Source organism: Stegodyphus dumicola, chromosome 6 (assembly GCF_044657685.1).
Source record: "Stegodyphus dumicola isolate Sdum_Otavi_A_Nest chromosome 6, ASM4465768v1".
NCBI lineage: Eukaryota > Metazoa > Arthropoda > Arachnida > Araneae > Eresidae > Stegodyphus > Stegodyphus dumicola.
Window position 1 is genome coordinate 102,985,334 of NC_140773.1, and position 23,152 is coordinate 103,008,485.

The 23,152-nt window shown below is 37.7% G+C and overlaps 1 protein-coding gene across 18 annotated transcripts in view; it reads left to right on the top strand.

Moving 5' to 3' along the window:
- Nucleotides 1-23,152, top strand: part of LOC118186714 (uncharacterized) — a 120,230-nt gene that overhangs the window by 86,049 nt on the left and 11,029 nt on the right. For 12 of the 18 annotated variants that reach the window (XM_085818721.1, XM_085818730.1, XM_085818729.1 and 9 more), the window contains 2 exons: nucleotides 20,261-20,356; nucleotides 20,800-20,988. In XM_085818721.1, coding sequence (XP_085674847.1) covers nucleotides 20,261-20,356; nucleotides 20,800-20,988 — 285 coding nt within the window. Of the gene's footprint in view, nucleotides 1-20,260; nucleotides 20,357-20,799; nucleotides 20,989-23,152 lie in introns of those variants that run through there. The other 6 variants (XM_085818731.1, XM_085818734.1, XM_085818736.1 and 3 more) reach the window with 3 other exon arrangements.

Genomic DNA, 23,152 nt, shown 5'->3' on the forward strand with positions numbered 1-23,152 from the left:
AACCGTAAAAAACAACCTTATATTTAGCGTAGGTATAATGAAACACTCAATCGATTTCGAGGGCAGCTAAAGGTCCCTCCTCATCAGGAGAAAGAAATACATAGAAAGAAGAAAATAGGAATCACAGAAACACGTGGTGCTTATCAGCACTGCATGTGGTTATAACTAGATTTTTAATCAGAGTTGCACTGGCCGCCTACTTTTACTGAGCCAGGCTGTCTGATCAAGCATAAAGAAATATTAGCGAAGTTAAAATAGGGAGCTCGCTCCCTATTTTAACTCGCTCCCTATTTTAACTCGCTCCCTATTTTAACTCGCTCCCTATTTTAACTCGCTCCCTATTTTAACTTCGCTAATATTTCTTTATGCTTGATCAGACAGCCTGGCTCAGTAAAAGTAGGCGGCCAGTGCAACTCTGATTAAAAATCTAGTTATAACCACATGCAGTGCTGATAAGCACCACGTGTTTCTGTGATTCCTATTTTCTTCTTTCTATGTATTTCTTTCTCCTGATGAGGAAGGACCTTTAGCTGCCCTCGAAATCGATTGAGTGTTTCATTATACCTACGCTAAATATAAGGTTGTTTTTTACGGTTTTGATTGTCACATTAGCGTGTTTCTCTTCTTGTCTAGTTCACATTGTATATAAGAACATATTAACATGCCGTTAATTTTATGCATTTGAAAACATACATTAGTAGTACATTGTTAACTTCTATTCTTTTCAAAGCAAGTGCCAATTCTTTCTACATTGAAATACTACATTTCAAAAAGTCTTTCAGACTAAAACTTCTCTCTTGCCAGAATGTTTTAAATAAAATTTATACAATAACTTTTACAATATTTAAGTATTTACACATCGCTATTATACATCAACTTTAGTTTTACGCGCGAGTAATTAAAAAACATAATACCAAAATCGGTAACAACTCATTTCTCGCCCTTTTGGCGATAAAGGTAGACCTCGCATGAGGTAAAACTTCTTGAAATCTGCCACTTGCAGTAAGAATGAAAGATTAACTTAAGTTTGCAAAGTAACATAAAATTTTACTTATCTTTGTGATATTCGGACATTCTTTTCTGAGCCCAGTCCTGGAAGGTAGTGCAGATTCTGGTTTGATTTATCCTCCTTCTTGTGCGGGCTCGCCCTTCAGTGCCTTCCTCTAGAAGCTTTCTTTTTTCTCCAGTTCGGTCACCCTTGAATACCTTCTTTTTCGCCTCTGCCTGTGGTCTTGGCCGTTTGATGGCAGCTGGTCTTGGCGGAACCGGGAAACTTCTTTCGCGTTCCTGCTTGGACCTCGTTGCTGGCCGTTCAAATTTTCCTTGTAACTTTTCCTCCGCCGCTGGTGGCCCTTCCGCAGTTCGGCGACATTTGCTGCGGGGAGTCCTGTCGGATGAGTAGATCTTCCGTTTTAGAGCCGGGTTATAGTTGCCGTCATTTCTCCTGGCTCTCTTTACATACGTCGTCCTTCTCCTTCTTCATTGGGGGGGGGGGGTGTTCGTGAGCTTCTTTTCTGGACGGTGGAACGGCTTCTTTTTCTTGTTACCTTCAATTTTCCCGCGGGGAAACTTTCTTTTCACTTGCTCCTGCCTCTTAATGGCTTGCCCTTGTACTTGTCGTTGTTCCACCTCTGGAGCTTGTGCCTGCCGTGTCTGCCGTGCCGGATCCTGCAAAAGATCTGTAAATATTTGCATTTTATTACGATCATAGTAGGGTTTGATTTGATCAATGTTTGCGGAGCAGGTTTCCCCATTCCTGGCTTTTAACACTACTACAGCGTGAGTTATTTTTTCTATAACATATGGTCCTTCAAATCGTGGAAAAAATTTGGCAGTCTTATCTTCTGGTGCTGAAGAAAGTGAATGCTTAATTTTTAAAACTTCATCCCTACTTTATAAGTTACTCCCCGTCGTTTCAAGTCGTAATATAATTTAAAGTCTTTAAAGGTATAGCTGATAGTAGCTTGGTTGATCCTCCTTCTTGTACGGGCTCGCCCTTCAGTGCTTTCCTCTGGAAGCTTCCGTTTTTCACCACTACGGCCACCCTTGAACATCTTCCTTCTGTCCTCTGCTTGTGGTCTTGGCCGTTTGAAGGCAGCTGGTCTTGGTGGAACCGGGAAACTTCTGTCGTGATCCTGCTTGGACCTCGTTGTTGGCCGTTCAAATTTTTCTTGTACTTTTTCCTCCGCCGCTGATGGCCCTTCCGCAGTTCGGCGACTTTTGCTGCGGAGAGTTCTGTTGGATGAGTCAATCTTCCGTTTCACAGCTGGGTTATAGTTGCCGTCCTTTCTCCCGGTCCTTTCCACATACGTCGTCCTTCTCCCTTCTTCATTCTGGGGATGTTCGTGAACTCCGTTTTCTGGACGGTGGAACGGCTTCTTTTTCTTTTTACCTTCAGTTTTTCCGCGGGGCAATTTTCTTTTCACTTGCTTCTGTCTCTCATTGGCTTGCCCTTGTACTTGTCGTTTTCCCACCTCTGGAACTTGTACCTGCGGTGTCTGCCGTACCGGATCCTGCAAAAGATCTGAAAAGATTTTCATTTTATTACGATCGAAGTAGGGTTTAATTTGATCCATATTTGCGGAACAGGTTTCACCATTTCTTGCCTTTAACACTACAACAGCGTGAGTTATTTTTTCTATGACATATGGTCCTTCAAATCGTGGAAAAAATTTGGCAGTTTTATCTTCTGGTGCTGAAGAAAGTGAATGCTTAATTTTTAATACTTCATCCCCTACTTTATAAGTTACTCCCCGTCGTTTCAAGTAATAACACAGCTTTTGTTTTCTCTGTGCTACTTCAGTATTCTTTTTTGCCTCTTTAATTAGTTTTTCTATATCACCGATTTTTAATTCTGGGGCTCTTTGTTGCACATAAAATAATTTATCTAACGGCGTTATAATCTTTCTGCCTAAAAATAACTCAGCAGGAGTTTTGCCCGTTGTATCATGTTTTGCGGTCCTAAGGGCGAAAGCAAATTCATTGAAATAGTTATCCCAGCTTTTATGAAAATTTTTAACATAACTACGGATTATTTTCACTATATTTCTATTGACCCGTTCCGCTATATTTGATTGCGGACGATACGGGACCATTTTTAAATGACGTATGCCCAGTTTTTGGCACATGTCTTCAAATACATTACTTACAAATTGAGGACCATTATCCGATATAATCGGTCTTACTTTCTTGTTCCGTCTTACTTTCTTTGGGAACATGCAAGGACCTGACTCGGAACAGAGAGCTTACTAAAGCTATGTACAATAACTGTGGGAAGTAGACAGGATGTAAGGATCTTAAGTTTTACTAACGTTTATTTTATTTTAAATCTTTACTATCACTTCTTATTTTCTACTTCCGGCCAGAATTATAAGCGTGAAGGAGTTTATGCAAAGTTGTCTGGCGAACGCCAAGTATTTAAGTGTGGCCTTTTTGCCAAGCAGAAGAGAGGAAGCAGTGAGTTCGAAGCAGGCCGCTTACCTTAGAAGTTACGGAGTTGCTATTTGCCTTCCAGGCCAGAGGTTTTAATCCTCTTGATAAATTAAACGTATTGTAGTGTTCACAGTCTCTGTGCTACATACGCTTCTTGTTATTATAAGGCCAATCTTATTCTAAAGTTAAATTAGAGTTTAGTTTTATTTTGATATCTTTTACGTTAGACCCCGAGTGGAGGGTCATTGTATTCCGAAGTACGGAAGTCATTGTATATAAAGAAAAATAAAGGGTTTTGTATACCCTTCGTCTGTATCCTGTCTACTTACTACAATTAGTGAACATAGCTTTAGTAAGCTCTCTGTTCTAGTCAGGTCATTGTACGAGGGCCATCCAGGAAGTAGATTACGTTTCCGTCTGTGTCCGCTAGGGGCGGGGCTAGCGCGGCCATCTTGGGGTCAGAGCGTTGCGCAGCTCAGTCTGCATCTAGCCGTGCTAGTGAGAGGTTCGTGCTGTGCTCCGTTCAGATACTGTGACGGTTTGAAATGTCTGCGTTAATTGAAAATCCCGCGAGCTGCGAGGTGCGCTCAGTAATAAGGTTTCTGACTGCAAAAAACTGTAAACCGATAGAAATCTATCGGCAGCTTCGTGAAGTGTATGGGGACAACATTATCACTGAAGGTGGAGTGCGTCAGTGGGTCATAAGATTTCAAAATGCCCGAACCAATGTTCACGACGAAGATCGAAGTGGGAGACCCAGCATAGTGACCGCCGAACTTCTCGAAAATGTCGATGCTAAAGTCCGTGAAAATCGAAATTTCACAATAATGGAACTTTCTTTGAGTTTTCCACAAATTTCGCGAAGTTTGTTGCACGAAATCATCAGCGAAAAGCTTGGTTACCACAAGTTTTGTGCAAGATGGATTCCAAAAATCTTGACAGAGGACCACAAAAATCAGCGAATGGCTGCAGCGTTGAACTTTTTGGACGCTTACCATAAGGATGGTGACTCTTTACTCGATCGCATCGTTACTGGTGACGAAACATGGGTGAAACATGTGAACTGTGAAACGAAATTGCAATCAATGCAGTGGGGGCACACAAGTTCTCCCCAAAAACCCAAGAAATGCATGCAAACAATGTCGGCAAGGAAGATGATGGCGACTGTTTTTTGGGACAGAAAAGGTGTAATTTTGGTGGACTTCCTGGAAAGAGGCACTACAATAAACTCTCAAAGGTATTGCCAAACTCTCCAAAAACTCAGAAGAGCAATTCAAAACAAGCGCAGAGGAATGTTGAGCTCTAAGATCTTGTTGATTCACGACAACGCCCGGCCCCACACGGCAAATGTCACTCGTAAAGTTCTTGAATCTTTTAAGTGGGAGTTGTTTCCTCATCCGCCGTACAGTCCCGACCTGGCACCGAGCGACTTCCACCTATTCCCAGCAATGAAGAAGTGGCTGGCTATGCAGCGTTTTGATGACGACGCACAGCTGCAAGAAGAGGTAACGAAGTGGTTGAAGGCGCAGGCGGCCGAATTTTTCGACGAAGGAATTTCCAAGCTCGTACATCGCTACGATAAATGCCTTAATTTGTATGGTGACTATGTAGAAAAGTAGTATTTGAGTGTGGCTTTCATCTGTATATAATAAAATTTGTTTCCTATACTTTGTTTATTTTTTTATTCCAAAACGTAATCTACTTTCTGGATAGCCCTCGTATGTTTCCGAAGAAGGTAAGAAGAAACATTGAACCTGATAGTGGCGCCCGACGAAGAATAACCATGGCCGAGTTTCAGGAAGAACCTGTGCTGCCTGCAGAAACGGCTCAGAATCCAGAAATGCCAGCTGCCGCCCTGGAAGGATTTGGGTACATCGTCCAGACCATGCGCGCTTCGATGAAACCAGAAGCAACGTTTAATGGAAACTCACAGGTAACCAGTTTTTTGGAAAAATTGGATGACCACTTCATGCTCTACCCCGTGCACGAGTTTCAAAAAGTTACCTTAGCTACCAGCGCTTTGAGGGGCCAAGCGCTTAACTGGTTCAAATGTATCGGCAGAAGTCTCTTGGGTCAAGCAGGAAGTCCCACCTATACTTACGAAAATTTCAAGACTGCCCTACTAAAAGCCTTCCCTGTTGTAAGGGATCGTGCGAAATTAGAAACAGAACTTTTCAGTATATATCAACAAAGAATGGAAAACCTCTCGAGCTTTATTTTAAGAAAAATTCACGTTTTCAAGCTCTTGTATGGAAACCGTCCGGATCCTGAAATAATTCAAGTGATTTTGCCGAGGTTACTACCCCAAGTGCAAGACTTTATTGAATTACGAAATCCGACTACACTGGAAAAGTTATTTGAGCTAGCAATGCAGTTTGAAAGTAGAAGAACGGCGGACGTCGAAAGAAGACGCCAATATCAACAGCGAAACCAATTTGGTACGCCAAGACTACAGCAAACTCAAGCACATGGCTACGGAGAAAAAGCGAATCAGTGGGCAAGGAAACCCGAGCATTCAAAAACAGCCGGCGAACGTCGACAGTTCAATAGCAACCCAGGAAAAAAGTCTCAAGGCCAGTGGAGAAAGAAGGAAAGCACCGAAAGGAAAAATAATTTAAACTAAAACGGATTTCTGCTGACGAGAGGGTGCGGAAATCCGAAGGCCACGAAAACCCCTCTTCCTACAAGTTAAATACAGTAATGGTGAAAAATTTAACTCTTCCGAAGATTGAAGTCTTGGTAAATAATATCCCGGCCACCGCACTACTGGATACCGGCGCGCAGTGTTCCTGTGTGGCAGAAGATTTTTTTAGGAAGTATTTTCGCAAATACCGCATATATAATGCGGATAATACAACAGTATTAGCGGCGCAAGGAGAACAATGTAAGTGCGTAGGTAAAGTACCTTTGTACATCCGTATCAAGGACGAACAAGTAAAGGTGATGTTTTTTATAGTAAAGAATTTGCAAGCTAATTTAATCCTAGGAATAGACTTTCTTTCAGACGCACAAGCTACACTGGATTTTAATACAGCGTCCCTTAAGCTGACGATGAAACCAGTGCGTGTAGAAAAGGTTGAACCGCCAAGGTTAAATCTTGAGCACCTGCCTAATGACGAGCAAGATAGAATCCGACAAGTGGTAAGTGAATTTGCTTCCTTATTTAGTGATATTCCAGGATTTACTCAGGTTACTAACCATAGTATTGACACCGGAGATGCATTGCCGGTTCGTCAAAAACCATACCGGTATGATAAGAATAAGGAAAAAATTATAGAATGGCATATTACCGATATGCTACGTAAAAAGATCATAACGCCTATCTCAAGTAGTTATGCTAGTCCGGTGGTTTTATGTAAGAAAAATAATGATTATCCTTTGGAGCATCCAAAAAGGTGGAGATTCGCTATTGATTACCGTAAATTAAATTCCATAACGAAATATCCGGTATATCCGTTACCGATCATAGAAGAAATTTTAAGGAACATAAAATCAACCAAATTTATGACGACTTTAGACTTAACGAATGGTTATTTTCAAATAGGGGTCAGGCCTGAGGACGTGCCTAAGACTGCTTTTATAACCAAGTCTGGCACTTATGCATTTTTGCGAATGCCGTTTGGCCTTTCAGGCGCCCCAGCAACATTTCAGCGATGCATGGACATTGTGTTAAGACCTGTTCTTGGAAAGTCCACATTTATCTATTTAGATGATATCATTATTACTAGTGGTAATCTCGACCAACATATACAGGATTTAAGACAGGTGTTTTCTTTATTAAATGAGGCCGGTCTAAAAGTTAATGTCGAAAAGTGCAAATTTGCAGCCCCTGAATTAAAATATTTAGGTTACAAAATATCGCAAAAAGGGATCGAGACAGATGAATCAAAAATAATCGCTGTACAAAAGTATCCGACTCCAAACACGGCAAAGAAGCTCTCTTCTTTTCTAGGACTTTGTTCATATTATAGGTCCTTTATAAAAGATTTTGCAGCTATCGCTGAGCCATTGTTAAAATTAAAAAGGAAAAAGGCAAGATTCTCGTGGACGGCCGAAGCCAATAGTGCTTTCGAAAAATTAAAACAAGCATTAACGCAAGCCCCTGTGTTGAAATTTCCTGAAAAGGATGAAAATTTAGAAATTTCAGCGGATGCTTCGGATTATGCGGTAGGAGCGGTACTTTCGCAAAATCAGCAGCCCGTGGCATTTTTTAGCCGAACTTTAAATCAAACACAAAGAAACTATTCCGCGACCGAGAGAGAGGCACTTGCAGTTCTGTTAGCAGTGCAAAAGTTCCGAGTCTATTTTGGAAAGGCGCCGATAACAGTATATTCTGATCATGCGGCCGTAACTAGATTGTACTCAGGGAAAAATTTATCCCCAAGGTTAATAAGATGGGCACTCAAGCTGCAAGAATATAATCTGGTAATCAAGCATACCCCCGGAAAGGAAAATATCGTAGCAGATGCCCTATCACGAATTAAATTAGACGAACAGGGTAATACCGTAAAAGTTGCAATGCTGACAGCGTGTACAATAAATTCCCGAGAAACTGTAATAACCGAACTGGGTAAGGATCCTGAGTTTGGAAGTATTTATGAGTATTTGAAGGATCCTGAAAATTTTAGCCACCAAGATATTGTGGCGATAAGAAATAGGGCGGCCCATTACGAACTAATAGATGGTCTATTATTCTACACAAAAACTACGAATTCCAACAACGAATTTCGACCTGTTATCCCAGCTAGTCTTAGATTAAATATCCTGCAAGAGCTCCATGACAGCCCTTTAGCTTCTCATGCTGGTATTCGAAAAACTATCCAACGCGTACGCGAGGCAGTCTACTTTCCTGAACTGCAAAAGTTAACATGGGCGTATGTCCAGTCCTGCCCAACATGTCAAGCCGTTAATTATATTAATTTCCGCCCGGCCGGGTTTCTAAATAGTATTAAATCCGAATTTCCAAATGAAATAATCGGCATCGATTTATTGGGCCCTTTCCCAAAAAGTCAGTTAAATAAAAATCGCTATCTCCTTGTTATGGTTGATCATTTTAGTAAATGTACCGAAATTGTTCCCTTAAAACGAGCCTCCGCGAAATTAGTTACTGATTCTATTTTAAATAAATATATTTTAAAATACGGGGCGCCCCTAAAAGTTATATCGGATAATGGTCCTCAATTTGTAAGTAATATATTTGAAGACATGTGTCAAAAACTGGGCATACGTCATTTAAAAATGGTCCCGTATCGGCCGCAATCAAATATAGCGGAACGGGTCAACAGAAATATAGTGAAAATTATCCGTAGTTAATTGAAGGATCCTGAAAATTTTAAGGAACATAAAATCAACCAAATTTATGACGACTTTAGACTTAACGAATGGTTATTTTCAAATAGGGGTCAGGCCTGAGGACGTGCCTAAGACTGCTTTTATAACCAAGTCTGGCACTTATGCATTTTTGCGAATGCCGTTTGGCCTTTCAGGCGCCCCAGCAACATTTCAGCGATGCATGGACATTGTGTTAAGACCTGTTCTTGGAAAGTCCACATTTATCTATTTAGATGATATCATTATTACTAGTGGTAATCTCGACCAACATATACAGGATTTAAGACAGGTGTTTTCTTTATTAAATGAGGCCGGTCTAAAAGTTAATGTCGAAAAGTGCAAATTTGCAGCCCCTGAATTAAAATATTTAGGTTACAAAATATCGCAAAAAGGGATCGAGACAGATGAATCAAAAATAATCGCTGTACAAAAGTATCCGACTCCAAACACGGCAAAGAAGCTCTCTTCTTTTCTAGGACTTTGTTCATATTATAGGTCCTTTATAAAAGATTTTGCAGCTATCGCTGAGCCATTGTTAAAATTAAAAAGGAAAAAGGCAAGATTCTCGTGGACGGCCGAAGCCAATAGTGCTTTCGAAAAATTAAAACAAGCATTAACGCAAGCCCCTGTGTTGAAATTTCCTGAAAAGGATGAAAATTTAGAAATTTCAGCGGATGCTTCGGATTATGCGGTAGGAGCGGTACTTTCGCAAAATCAGCAGCCCGTGGCATTTTTTAGCCGAACTTTAAATCAAACACAAAGAAACTATTCCGCGACCGAGAGAGAGGCACTTGCAGTTCTGTTAGCAGTGCAAAAGTTCCGAGTCTATTTTGGAAAGGCGCCGATAACAGTATATTCTGATCATGCGGCCGTAACTAGATTGTACTCAGGGAAAAATTTATCCCCAAGGTTAATAAGATGGGCACTCAAGCTGCAAGAATATAATCTGGTAATCAAGCATACCCCCGGAAAGGAAAATATCGTAGCAGATGCCCTATCACGAATTAAATTAGACGAACAGGGTAATACCGTAAAAGTTGCAATGCTGACAGCGTGTACAATAAATTCCCGAGAAACTGTAATAACCGAACTGGGTAAGGATCCTGAGTTTGGAAGTATTTATGAGTATTTGAAGGATCCTGAAAATTTTAGCCACCAAGATATTGTGGCGATAAGAAATAGGGCGGCCCATTACGAACTAATAGATGGTCTATTATTCTACACAAAAACTACGAATTCCAACAACGAATTTCGACCTGTTATCCCAGCTAGTCTTAGATTAAATATCCTGCAAGAGCTCCATGACAGCCCTTTAGCTTCTCATGCTGGTATTCGAAAAACTATCCAACGCGTACGCGAGGCAGTCTACTTTCCTGAACTGCAAAAGTTAACATGGGCGTATGTCCAGTCCTGCCCAACATGTCAAGCCGTTAATTATATTAATTTCCGCCCGGCCGGGTTTCTAAATAGTATTAAATCCGAATTTCCAAATGAAATAATCGGCATCGATTTATTGGGCCCTTTCCCAAAAAGTCAGTTAAATAAAAATCGCTATCTCCTTGTTATGGTTGATCATTTTAGTAAATGTACCGAAATTGTTCCCTTAAAACGAGCCTCCGCGAAATTAGTTACTGATTCTATTTTAAATAAATATATTTTAAAATACGGGGCGCCCCTAAAAGTTATATCGGATAATGGTCCTCAATTTGTAAGTAATATATTTGAAGACATGTGTCAAAAACTGGGCATACGTCATTTAAAAATGGTCCCGTATCGGCCGCAATCAAATATAGCGGAACGGGTCAACAGAAATATAGTGAAAATTATCCGTAGTTAATTGAAGGATCCTGAAAATTTTAAGGAACATAAAATCAACCAAATTTATGACGACTTTAGACTTAACGAATGGTTATTTTCAAATAGGGGTCAGGCCTGAGGACGTGCCTAAGACTGCTTTTATAACCAAGTCTGGCACTTATGCATTTTTGCGAATGCCGTTTGGCCTTTCAGGCGCCCCAGCAACATTTCAGCGATGCATGGACATTGTGTTAAGACCTGTTCTTGGAAAGTCCACATTTATCTATTTAGATGATATCATTATTACTAGTGGTAATCTCGACCAACATATACAGGATTTAAGACAGGTGTTTTCTTTATTAAATGAGGCCGGTCTAAAAGTTAATGTCGAAAAGTGCAAATTTGCAGCCCCTGAATTAAAATATTTAGGTTACAAAATATCGCAAAAAGGGATCGAGACAGATGAATCAAAAATAATCGCTGTACAAAAGTATCCGACTCCAAACACGGCAAAGAAGCTCTCTTCTTTTCTAGGACTTTGTTCATATTATAGGTCCTTTATAAAAGATTTTGCAGCTATCGCTGAGCCATTGTTAAAATTAAAAAGGAAAAAGGCAAGATTCTCGTGGACGGCCGAAGCCAATAGTGCTTTCGAAAAATTAAAACAAGCATTAACGCAAGCCCCTGTGTTGAAATTTCCTGAAAAGGATGAAAATTTAGAAATTTCAGCGGATGCTTCGGATTATGCGGTAGGAGCGGTACTTTCGCAAAATCAGCAGCCCGTGGCATTTTTTAGCCGAACTTTAAATCAAACACAAAGAAACTATTCCGCGACCGAGAGAGAGGCACTTGCAGTTCTGTTAGCAGTGCAAAAGTTCCGAGTCTATTTTGGAAAGGCGCCGATAACAGTATATTCTGATCATGCGGCCGTAACTAGATTGTACTCAGGGAAAAATTTATCCCCAAGGTTAATAAGATGGGCACTCAAGCTGCAAGAATATAATCTGGTAATCAAGCATACCCCCGGAAAGGAAAATATCGTAGCAGATGCCCTATCACGAATTAAATTAGACGAACAGGGTAATACCGTAAAAGTTGCAATGCTGACAGCGTGTACAATAAATTCCCGAGAAACTGTAATAACCGAACTGGGTAAGGATCCTGAGTTTGGAAGTATTTATGAGTATTTGAAGGATCCTGAAAATTTTAGCCACCAAGATATTGTGGCGATAAGAAATAGGGCGGCCCATTACGAACTAATAGATGGTCTATTATTCTACACAAAAACTACGAATTCCAACAACGAATTTCGACCTGTTATCCCAGCTAGTCTTAGATTAAATATCCTGCAAGAGCTCCATGACAGCCCTTTAGCTTCTCATGCTGGTATTCGAAAAACTATCCAACGCGTACGCGAGGCAGTCTACTTTCCTGAACTGCAAAAGTTAACATGGGCGTATGTCCAGTCCTGCCCAACATGTCAAGCCGTTAATTATATTAATTTCCGCCCGGCCGGGTTTCTAAATAGTATTAAATCCGAATTTCCAAATGAAATAATCGGCATCGATTTATTGGGCCCTTTCCCAAAAAGTCAGTTAAATAAAAATCGCTATCTCCTTGTTATGGTTGATCATTTTAGTAAATGGACCGAAATTGTTCCCTTAAAACGAGCCTCCGCGAAATTAGTTACTGATTCTATTTTAAATAAATATATTTTAAAATACGGGGCGCCCCTAAAAGTTATATCGGATAATGGTCCTCAATTTGTAAGTAATATATTTGAAGACATGTGTCAAAAACTGGGCATACGTCATTTAAAAATGGTCCCGTATCGGCCGCAATCAAATATAGCGGAACGGGTCAACAGAAATATAGTGAAAATTATCCGTAGTTAATTGAAGGATCCTGAAAATTTTAAGGAACATAAAATCAACCAAATTTATGACGACTTTAGACTTAACGAATGGTTATTTTCAAATAGGGGTCAGGCCTGAGGACGTGCCTAAGACTGCTTTTATAACCAAGTCTGGCACTTATGCATTTTTGCGAATGCCGTTTGGCCTTTCAGGCGCCCCAGCAACATTTCAGCGATGCATGGACATTGTGTTAAGACCTGTTCTTGGAAAGTCCACATTTATCTATTTAGATGATATCATTATTACTAGTGGTAATCTCGACCAACATATACAGGATTTAAGACAGGTGTTTTCTTTATTAAATGAGGCCGGTCTAAAAGTTAATGTCGAAAAGTGCAAATTTGCAGCCCCTGAATTAAAATATTTAGGTTACAAAATATCGCAAAAAGGGATCGAGACAGATGAATCAAAAATAATCGCTGTACAAAAGTATCCGACTCCAAACACGGCAAAGAAGCTCTCTTCTTTTCTAGGACTTTGTTCATATTATAGGTCCTTTATAAAAGATTTTGCAGCTATCGCTGAGCCATTGTTAAAATTAAAAAGGAAAAAGGCAAGATTCTCGTGGACGGCCGAAGCCAATAGTGCTTTCGAAAAATTAAAACAAGCATTAACGCAAGCCCCTGTGTTGAAATTTCCTGAAAAGGATGAAAATTTAGAAATTTCAGCGGATGCTTCGGATTATGCGGTAGGAGCGGTACTTTCGCAAAATCAGCAGCCCGTGGCATTTTTTAGCCGAACTTTAAATCAAACACAAAGAAACTATTCCGCGACCGAGAGAGAGGCACTTGCAGTTCTGTTAGCAGTGCAAAAGTTCCGAGTCTATTTTGGAAAGGCGCCGATAACAGTATATTCTGATCATGCGGCGGTAACTAGATTGTACTCAGGGAAAAATTTATCCCCAATTTTCATAAAAGCTGGGATAACTATGTCAATGAATTTGCTTTCGCCCTTAGGACCGCAAAACATGATACAACGGGCAAAACTCCTGCTGAGTTATTTCTAGGCAGAAAGGTTATAACACCGTTAGATAAACTATTTTATGTGCAACAAAGAGCCCCAGAATTTAAAATGGGTGATATAGAAAAACTAATAAAAGAAGCAAAAAAAGAATACGGAAGTAGCACAAAGAAAACAGAAGTTATAGTATGATCTGAAACGACGGGGAGTAACTTATAAAGTAGGGGATGAAGTTTTAAAAATTAAGCATTCACTTTCTTCAGCACCAGAAGATAAAACTGCCAAATTTTTTCCACGCTTTGAAGGACCATATGTTATAGAAAAAATAACTCACGCTGTTGTAGTGTTAAAGGCAAGAAATGGTGAAACCTGTTCCGCAAATATGGATCAAATTAAACCCTACTTCGATCGTAATAAAATGAAAATCTTTTCAGATCTTTTGCAGGATCCGGTACGGCAGACACCGCAGGTACAAGTTCCAGAGGTGGGAAAACGACAAGTACAAGGGCAAGCCAATGAGAGACAGAAGCAAGTGAAAAGAAAATTGCCCCGCGGAAAAACTGAAGGTAAAAAGAAAAAGAAGCCGTTCCACCGTCCAGAAAACGGAGTTCACGAACATCCCCAGAATGAAGAAGGGAGAAGGACGACGTATGTGGAAAGGACCGGGAGAAAGGACGGCAACTATAACCCAGCTGTGAAACGGAAGATTGACTCATCCAACAGAACTCTCCGCAGCAAAAGTCGCCGAACTGCGGAAGGGCCATCAGCGGCGGAGGAAAAAGTACAAGAAAAATTTGAACGGCCAACAACGAGGTCCAAGCAGGATCACGACAGAAGTTTCCCGGTTCCACCAAGACCAGCTGCCTTCAAACGGCCAAGACCACAAGCAGAGGACAGAAGGAAGATGTTCAAGGGTGGCCGTAGTGGTGAAAAACGGAAGCTTCCAGAGGAAAGCACTGAAGGGCGAGCCCGTACAAGAAGGAGGATCAACCAAGCTACTATCAGCTATACCTTTAAAGACTGGGCCCAGAAAAGGATGTCTGAATATTACAAAGATAAGTAAAATTTTATGTTACTTTACAAACTTAAGTTAATCTTTCATTCTTACTGCAAGTGGCAGATTTCAAGAAGTTTTACCTCATGCGAGGTCTACCTTTATCGCCAAAAGGGCGAGAAATGAGTTGTGACCGATTTTCTTATTATGTTTTTCAATTACTCGCGCGTAAAACTAAAGTTGATGTATAATAGCGTTGTGTAAAGACTTAAATATTGTAAAAAGTTATTGTATAAATTTTATTTAAAACATTCTAGCAAGAAAGAAGTTTTAGTCTGAAAGACTTTTTGAAATGTAGTATTATTTCAATGTAGAAAGAATTGGCACTTGCTTTGAAAAGAATAGAAGTTAACAATGTACTACTAATGTATGTTTTCAAATGTGTAAAATTAACGGCATGTTGATATGTTCTTGTATACATGTGAACTGTTATTTTGAATGTTAAGAAATACCGTGATATGGTAAAAGTGAAAGTAATGTTAAAAATTTGTTATTCGTGTGACTGTAAAGATTAAATCATGACGAATATATGTTAAAGGTTGAATGATGTAGTTAGGCTCTCTGACGCTACACTTTAGAGTTAGCCACTTTCAGAATAGTACCTCAGGGTCTAGAGTTGAAATTAGGGTGTGTTAAGAGGTCTCGTATGTTGAATTTTAACACGTTAGTGTTTTGATTGTAGGAGGAAGTGTGGCACACGTAGACAGAAACACATTCGTGGTTGGTGTTCTTTTACAACACATGTCAGAGAGCACGGGGAGAGATAATTAAAATAGTCATGAATGAAATAAGAATGTTAAGAAAAGTATATTCTATATGTTATTTGCAATGTCATTCTGTAACATTTCATTAAACTAGTTTTCCTTCCAGATCTCTGGAAGGAACCAGAATTGAATAAAGCTCCTGTTTAGATGCAGTACAGATGAAAAAGAAAAAAAAAGATTGTTGTATATCCCGGGAGCTACTATTGTAACAAATTTCTTTCTTTTAAATTTTCTAGTTTCTAGCTAAGTTATGATTGTAAAAGGTTGGCCTCGCGTTAGTTTTTAGAGTTAAAAGTTTTCAACAAGGTCGTTTTAGACCTCAGTTTCAAACAAATTAACTCTGGCGGGAAGTATGTAAGGATCTTAAGTTTTACTAACGTTTATTTTATTTTAAATCTTTACTATCACTTCTTATTTTCTACTTCCGGCCAGAATTATAAGCGTGAAGGAGTTTATGCAAAGTTGTCTGGCGAACGCCAAGTATTTAAGTGTGGCCTTTTTGCCAAGCAGAAGAGAGGAAGCAGTGAGTTCGAAGCAGGCCGCTTACCTTAGAAGTTACGGAGTTGCTATTTGCCTTCCAGGCCAGAGGTTTTAATCCTCTTGATAAATTAAACGTATTGTAGTGTTCACAGTCTCTGTGCTACATACGCTTCCTGTTATTATAAGGCCAATCTTATTCTAAAGTTAAATTAGAGTTTAGTTTTATTTTGATATCTTTTACGTTAGACCCCGAGTGGAGGGTCATTGTATTCCGAAGTACGGAAGTCATTGTATATAAAAAAAAAAAATAAAGGGTTTTGTATTCCCTTCGTCTGTATCCTGTCTACTTACTACAATTAGTGAACATAGCTTTAGTAAGCTCTCTGTTCTAGTCAGGTCATTGTATGTTTCCGAAGAAGGTAAGAAGAAACATTGAACCTGATAAGGATACACAAGAAGGGTATGCAAAACCCTTTATTTTTCTCTCTTTACAATAATTTCCGTACTTCGGAATACAAAGACCCACTACTTGTGGTCTAAACGTAAGAATATGAAAATATAACTAAACTCTTAACTTTGAAATAATAAACGTGGAAGATTGGCCTTATATTAACAGGAAGCCGTATGTAGTACAGAGAACTGTTAACACTATAATACGTTTAAAATTATCAAGAGGATTAAACCTCTGGCCTGGAAGGCAACCAGCAACTGAGTAAAACTTCTAAGGTAAGCGGCCTGCTTCGACTAACTCCTTCCTCTCTCTCGCTTGGCAAAAAGCCACAACTTAAGTACTTGGCGTTCGCCAGACAAATTTTGCATAAATAAGTTAACGCTTTTAATTCTGGCCGGAAGTAGAAAATAAGAAGTGATAGTGAAGATTTAAAATAAAATAAACGTCAGTAAAACTTAAGATCCTTACAACATGTAACTCAAAACGTTAAGATAGTGATTGTAGTATGGCTCCTCTTAATTTGAGATAACAGGATCAAATCAGATTCTCTAATACTTTGTGTTGCAATAGTCTGTCTCTTCAGTATCCATCTTGAATAACACTGATCAATACTTCGTTTTAAATTTCTGCCAAATCCTTGAGATGATATTTTATGATGTATTAGGGCCAAAGGCTCCCAAAATTTTTCCGTAAGCTGCGGACTTACAATTCTAATATTCTTTCACAGAGCCCCGGTTGCAAAATTTTTACTATAACGTTAATTAGGAACAGAAATGAAAATAACATTTTAATGAAAAAGTGTAATTTTAATTGATAAAAAATCAAACACAAATAAAAGAAACCTTCAATGTTAAATTAGAGAATCAATGTAACAGGTGAGCTTGTTGATCCCCATGCAATTTTTAAAATCGCAGAAGGCTTGATAAAGCTATTCTCATTTCGTGATCCACACTAATTTTCGAGCAATATTTAATCTTTATTATAGCGAAAGCCGAAAATCAAGTTTTGCATAGATAGGATACAACAAAGGGGATGAGGATCCTTAGAGCTGGATACACAATTTTGATTGAAATCCAAAATTCCATTAAATCTGAACAAGCAACTTTGGTTTTCAGGCTGTTGTCGCAAGAAAGTCCAATTAAACTCTTTTAGTCATGCGAAGTAAAGTCCTGGAGATGAAATGGGTCTTGGAGATGAAAACGATCTTGGATTAACATAAATTTCCCTACGTTATCTTCCGCAAAGTATTTTGCGAACCAGTCAGTGAGCTTTGAAAGGTGCTTTATGAAAAGTGACAAAACTTCATGTACAGCATTGATTTTATTAGAAGCTGTGTATTGGTATAATGTAGAAAAACACTCTTAAGCCCCACCGCCATTCAGGTTTTTTTATCGACAACTGCATTTTCTTCCCAAATGCTAAAATCTTTCCTGCAAGTTTCAAGATGTACAGATTAACCTGTAGAATCAGATTCAAGACATTTAGTTTCTCAAAAATGTTGCCTTAGTATGCTAGCTTCGATAAAATGTCTGGTTCGGAAAAACACTTAATGCCTTGATGCCTTACATGATGCAGTTCAAACACATGAGACAGCAAGTTGCCATGCGAAAGGCTATCGCGAAATGCAGTAGTAAGTCAGGGCCATGTGTTCAGCTTCCATGCCCTTGCATAGCTTTTTGAAAAAACTTGGTTTCAGCTGTTCAGTTTTTATATATTTTATTACGTCTATGACACATTCTAATGCCAAATTCAACCGAGGACTTCAGCGACTTCGATGCAACTGCTTCGCTGTAGGTAGTGCAGTGGATCCCCACAGCATGCAGTGTTTTGCTGCAAATAAGTGTCTGCAGTCCTTCGTAGCGACCGGACGCTGATCTAGTATTATCAGTACGTACACTGATGCACTTTTTCAAATCTAAATGATATTCCGTTATAAACTTGTCTATCATTTCGAATAAGCCTTGAGGTTTTGCATTAGTAGTGCTGCTCTTTTAGAATAGAAGATCTTCAAGAATAATACACAAAAATTAATATCATAAACCATATGACAGCCAACAAAACTGTCCAAAATGTAAAAAGAAAATTACATTCAAGTGATGAACTCTGTCAACAAGAAAATTACAGGCCATAAACCAAAAGATTTAGGTTTTGAATACCTGGAATGTAGATAGTTGACGTTTTACTGTATTTTTATGAATTTGCAGAAGTACATTTAAAAAATAATAAATAAGTAAAATAGACACAAAGAGAAATGACCGTGAAATGAAACAAAGAGAAATAAATGACCGTTGCAAAACTAAAATAGACACAAAGAGAAATGACCGTTGCAAAACTAAAACAGACACAAAGTGAAATAACCGTGTTTAAACCGCTTCTTTACAAACATCATGTAGATTCACACTACCTTGCTTTTGACAAATCCATTCATAGTCATCAATTTATCCCTTTTGTTCACACAAATGTGCACACTATTCCCTCATTTTGTACCCTCATATTTAGAACAATTAAACCCACTGTCATGAGCCAATATAAAACAGTTTTCTCTCTTTGCATTTTCAAAAATCATAAAAATATTACTATAAAGGCAGCGTTCATAATACATAAGATTTGTATCTTTGTTAGTAGCCTCATCTAGTTGCAAACCGAATTCATTTCCTTTCATTTTATGTATCAATTGATTATTGTGATCCTGAGTTATACATTGAATTCTTTCATTAATAGTCTTGTTGGGTAGAGGTACCTAAGAAATGAGTTTTCCAGCACCTTTTTCCACTATAATATTAATTACGTCAGCAGCAGCCGGTAGAATGAGCTCTTCTGTTATGGAGTGTAAAGACTTTCTAACACGCAACACATCTGTCATCGTCGTCTTTCATCGCTGTTTACGTCTACCGAAGTAACACCAAAATCAAATTAACTTTCCTTGTATTTACGATATTTTTGCTTCTTTTCTCCTCCGCCACTCAAACTTGAACTATCGTTTCTGTCGGTTTGCTCGTTTAATAAAAATCTTTGCATTTTGAACTGAGAAAGTGATCATTTTGTGAAATATCAGTTAGGATTCGTCGAATTATTGCAATATTTCGACGAGATCATGACGTTTTCTCACAGACATATAAGATGATACAACTTTCCTCATCCGTTCATGAGTTTGATTCTGACAGTCGCGAAAGGAAAAAAAAGACACGCCAACAGATGTCAGTGCTGAGAAGCCAGATATAGCAATCTTGCGACATAAAGTAATAGGTGCAAAAAATGTTTGAGAATAATCGAGTATAAATCTAACGCCACAACATATAATTATTGCTAACTGAAAGAATATGTGATAGAATAAAATGGTGCTTTAAAAAAAAGAAATTGAGAACAAGAATTATTTTAAATTGAAAGAAGAAATAGAAATGTTTAAAGTATAACTTAAATGCAATTAGATAAACAACAGCAATATAAATATTGAAAAAGCTTAAAAAAATATTATTTTAAAAATTGAATAAAAATGAATGAAGAATATTAATGAAAGTATAATTAATGCAAAATATGGTCGAACATTTAACGCAAGTCTTGTCTGTCCGTGAAGCAAGGTCAGGGGCGAAGCGCCTGGCCTTACTTCACGGCGCCCTAGTGTGCCGTGGCGCAACTTTATGAACCCCTATATTAGGCGATTGTTCTACTTTCTCTTATGAGTGCATCCAACTACTGCTAAAATATCTAAGAAATATTTCTTGCTCTTTATACTTGCCTATCCTTAATCAAGTCAGCAGAATTCGCTTCAAGTAAGAAATAGCATGATTTGCAACTATGTTTTTATAACGTACTGAACTACAGAGCTTAGCTTAAAGATCAGTTTTCAGTCAGCATTCTAAATACTAATAACACTACCATTTAGAACTGCATAATTTTATTTTAGTGTTCTTCTATTTAAGAAATATTCATCATAATATCGTTTGATTTTGACAAGTAACGCATTTAATGAAAAGTTTAGTTATAAAAGTTAATTTTAGTAAAAAGAACTTAAAATTTCCCGATGATAGGAAATTATTATCTAACTGAACTCCTCATCTGAATTATATTTTCTTAGTGCCACCAGTTATTCAGTGCTCTCCACCCAAATGTGAAGCTGGTTGCCGTCTCGATTATTCAACGAAACCATGTCCGAGTTGTACTTGTGATTCAGGTAAAGGCATTCACTTTGTACAAAATGTTTTGAAATGTATATCAAATAGAAAATAATAATATAGAGGATAACATAAAGACATCTCTTTTAATGTTATTTTGTGTATTAATATTCTAAGTTTACTTGAGCCGATCAGAAAGTAGCACTCTATTGTTATACAAATATATCATTAAGTGTTTAACATGTATACAAAATCTAGCACTTGTCCAAGGTGATTACTAAAATAGTGTAGTTTTAATGCATAGTTGGAAGACATTTGCAATGATTCGTACTACGTTTTGTCTGAATCACATGATAGAATTTTTTTTTATAACTTCATACAGCTAATTTGGGAATTCCATCTGTTCTAATTTTAAAGGCATATTACTGTGCATATTATACGTCAAGAAAGATTGATTTTTCTTTCTAAAAACCTTAATTAAAAGTGCTTTCTGCTTTTCAAGTGTCTACAGGAATACAGTGCTCTCCTGTCAAATGTGATTCTCGATGTCATGAAGTGATAGGAGACAATGGATGTCCAACATGTCATTGCGGACCACTATGCTCTCCTCCAGTATGTGCACCTGGTTGCCGCATAGACTACAATGCAGATCCTTGCCCAAGTTGTGTTTGTGATAGATACCAGAGGAGATGTAAGTAAACACCAGATTGCAACTGTTCTTTTTTAATGTATTTTTCTTTGGTGAGTATAAAAGGAATTTGAATAAACTGAGAAATTCGATACAATAAAAGACGTAGATGTATTAATCTACTGCCCTTTGCAGCCTAGGTATCCTTTAATTCTGTAATAGTGCTAATTTAAAACATTAATATTACAACTTACTAAACAAAAGTTATTATTTTAAAATTTGTGTATGAACATAGGTGACTGATCATTCTATTATCCTCTCCTTTCTAATGTTTGCGATCAAAAATTCATCTAAGAAAGCTTTTAGTTTTGGGTTCATTTCATGTAACTTAACGTGAAGCCCTTTTATGTATTTATACGCTAAGAGGTTTTTGTAAAATGTTCACAGTGCTTTCATTCGGAGCCAATATGTCATGAAATCCATTTTCTATGAAATATAAAATGTTTCATTCAATCTGCGTATGGAACCTCAACTTGATTCTGCAAGAATGTCTTATTACAGATTCAGATTCAGTTCTTTATTCAGTTTGATCACCATCCGTAATAACTTATTACGTTTACCGTGGAAAAAAGGTTACTTACATACTACGTTGACCGTTTTCTTGTTTTCAAAGATGAAGACTTTAGGCATTATAATGACTTAAAAATAACATAATCATTATGCTTCTAATATAAAAAGTATTGTCTATTAACAATACTAACATTCTCTAAAACTAACATTAGACTAACATTCTCTAAAACTTTTAGATTTTCCTATCTAAAATTTTGAAAGAATATTTTCTGCCAAATTTAGTTTTTTTTGCGGCCCATGATTAGCTACTTATCTGAACTAAAATCCGATAATTATGTGTAACGCCCTTTACTTTCATTTAAATGAAATAAATGAAATCCTGTCTGGTAAATTATCTTTAAATATCATCTCGAAAGAGATGAATTAATTAGGGAAAATTAATTGCCTCAAAACAAAGGCTTTTCCGGAGGGCGGAGAATTATTTAGTATTATAAGTCTCTGAAACGTTAAGAATTAAAACAAAATAAAAAATATATGTAAATGTTTTTAATTAAAAAATTTAAAGCATACTAGTTTCGGAAATTTGTAATTATAAATTTTCAAATATTGACAACAAATATTTGTGTATGAAGTTTAAATGCTCGCCGAATACTTTTTTCTCGGTAAATATTTATCAAGTTAAAAAAAGTCTTTCGTTTTTGTAGGTTTTGAAGCAGTATAAAAAACAACAGTATTAAAAAGTTAATCAGTAAAGTCATCATCATTATCTATACCACTTTTCCATTTGGAAAAATCGAGAATGTTCATGCAATTTTTGAAATACTCCAGTGTCTTCGAGTCCAGATGCTGAAAGATATCACATTGCGTGTCATGAATTGTTTCATCATCTAAGAAATGTTACACTGATCGAAACAGATAATAATCTGAGTACTATATAATTGAGTTATAAAGTGCGTGAAGTAAGTAATCCTAATCGAAATATCTGATTTTCGTTTCGATTTTTGCGAAGAAGTAATCTCTGAGTTTTCATCAAGCAACAGGACTACTTTGCTGTTGCCTGTTATAGATATTTTTGCTGCAGTTAATGGTCGCAGATGAAAGAACTGAGCAAAGTATATTTTCGGAATCTATTGTTGCATCAGGTTTTTTTATAAAGCTCATAAAAAATTAAACCTATTCATCCTCGTTAAATGATGATTTGAAATGATAAAACTTTTTTTACTATGAAATACTACTTCCTCTTATTGCTCCTAAGTATTACCTTTTGCAAGCAGGAATTTTACACAACATCCGCTATTCATCACCTGAAGTTATTCTATCCAAGAAAAGGTCATTTTGGTGTCTAGGAAGAAATGAAGAACAAATAGCAAGGGATTGCAATTTTTGGTCCTTCGGTGGAATTCATTTTCCAAACATGCTTGTTTTTCTCATTGCACATAAATGACAAAAAACTGTTAGTTCTTGCGATTTGGTACGTGACTGCTTAGGACTGCCTTCAGTTATGTACTTTTTTCCTCCAAATGGCGGGCTCAAGCTGTAAACGTTGGCTAAGGCTGAAAGCAGTGGTCACTTTATTACGAATTCACCTAATATCTAAGCCACCATTGCCTTCTAGCTGAAAAAAAAGGGAAAAATATTAATTTTAAAGTAACATATA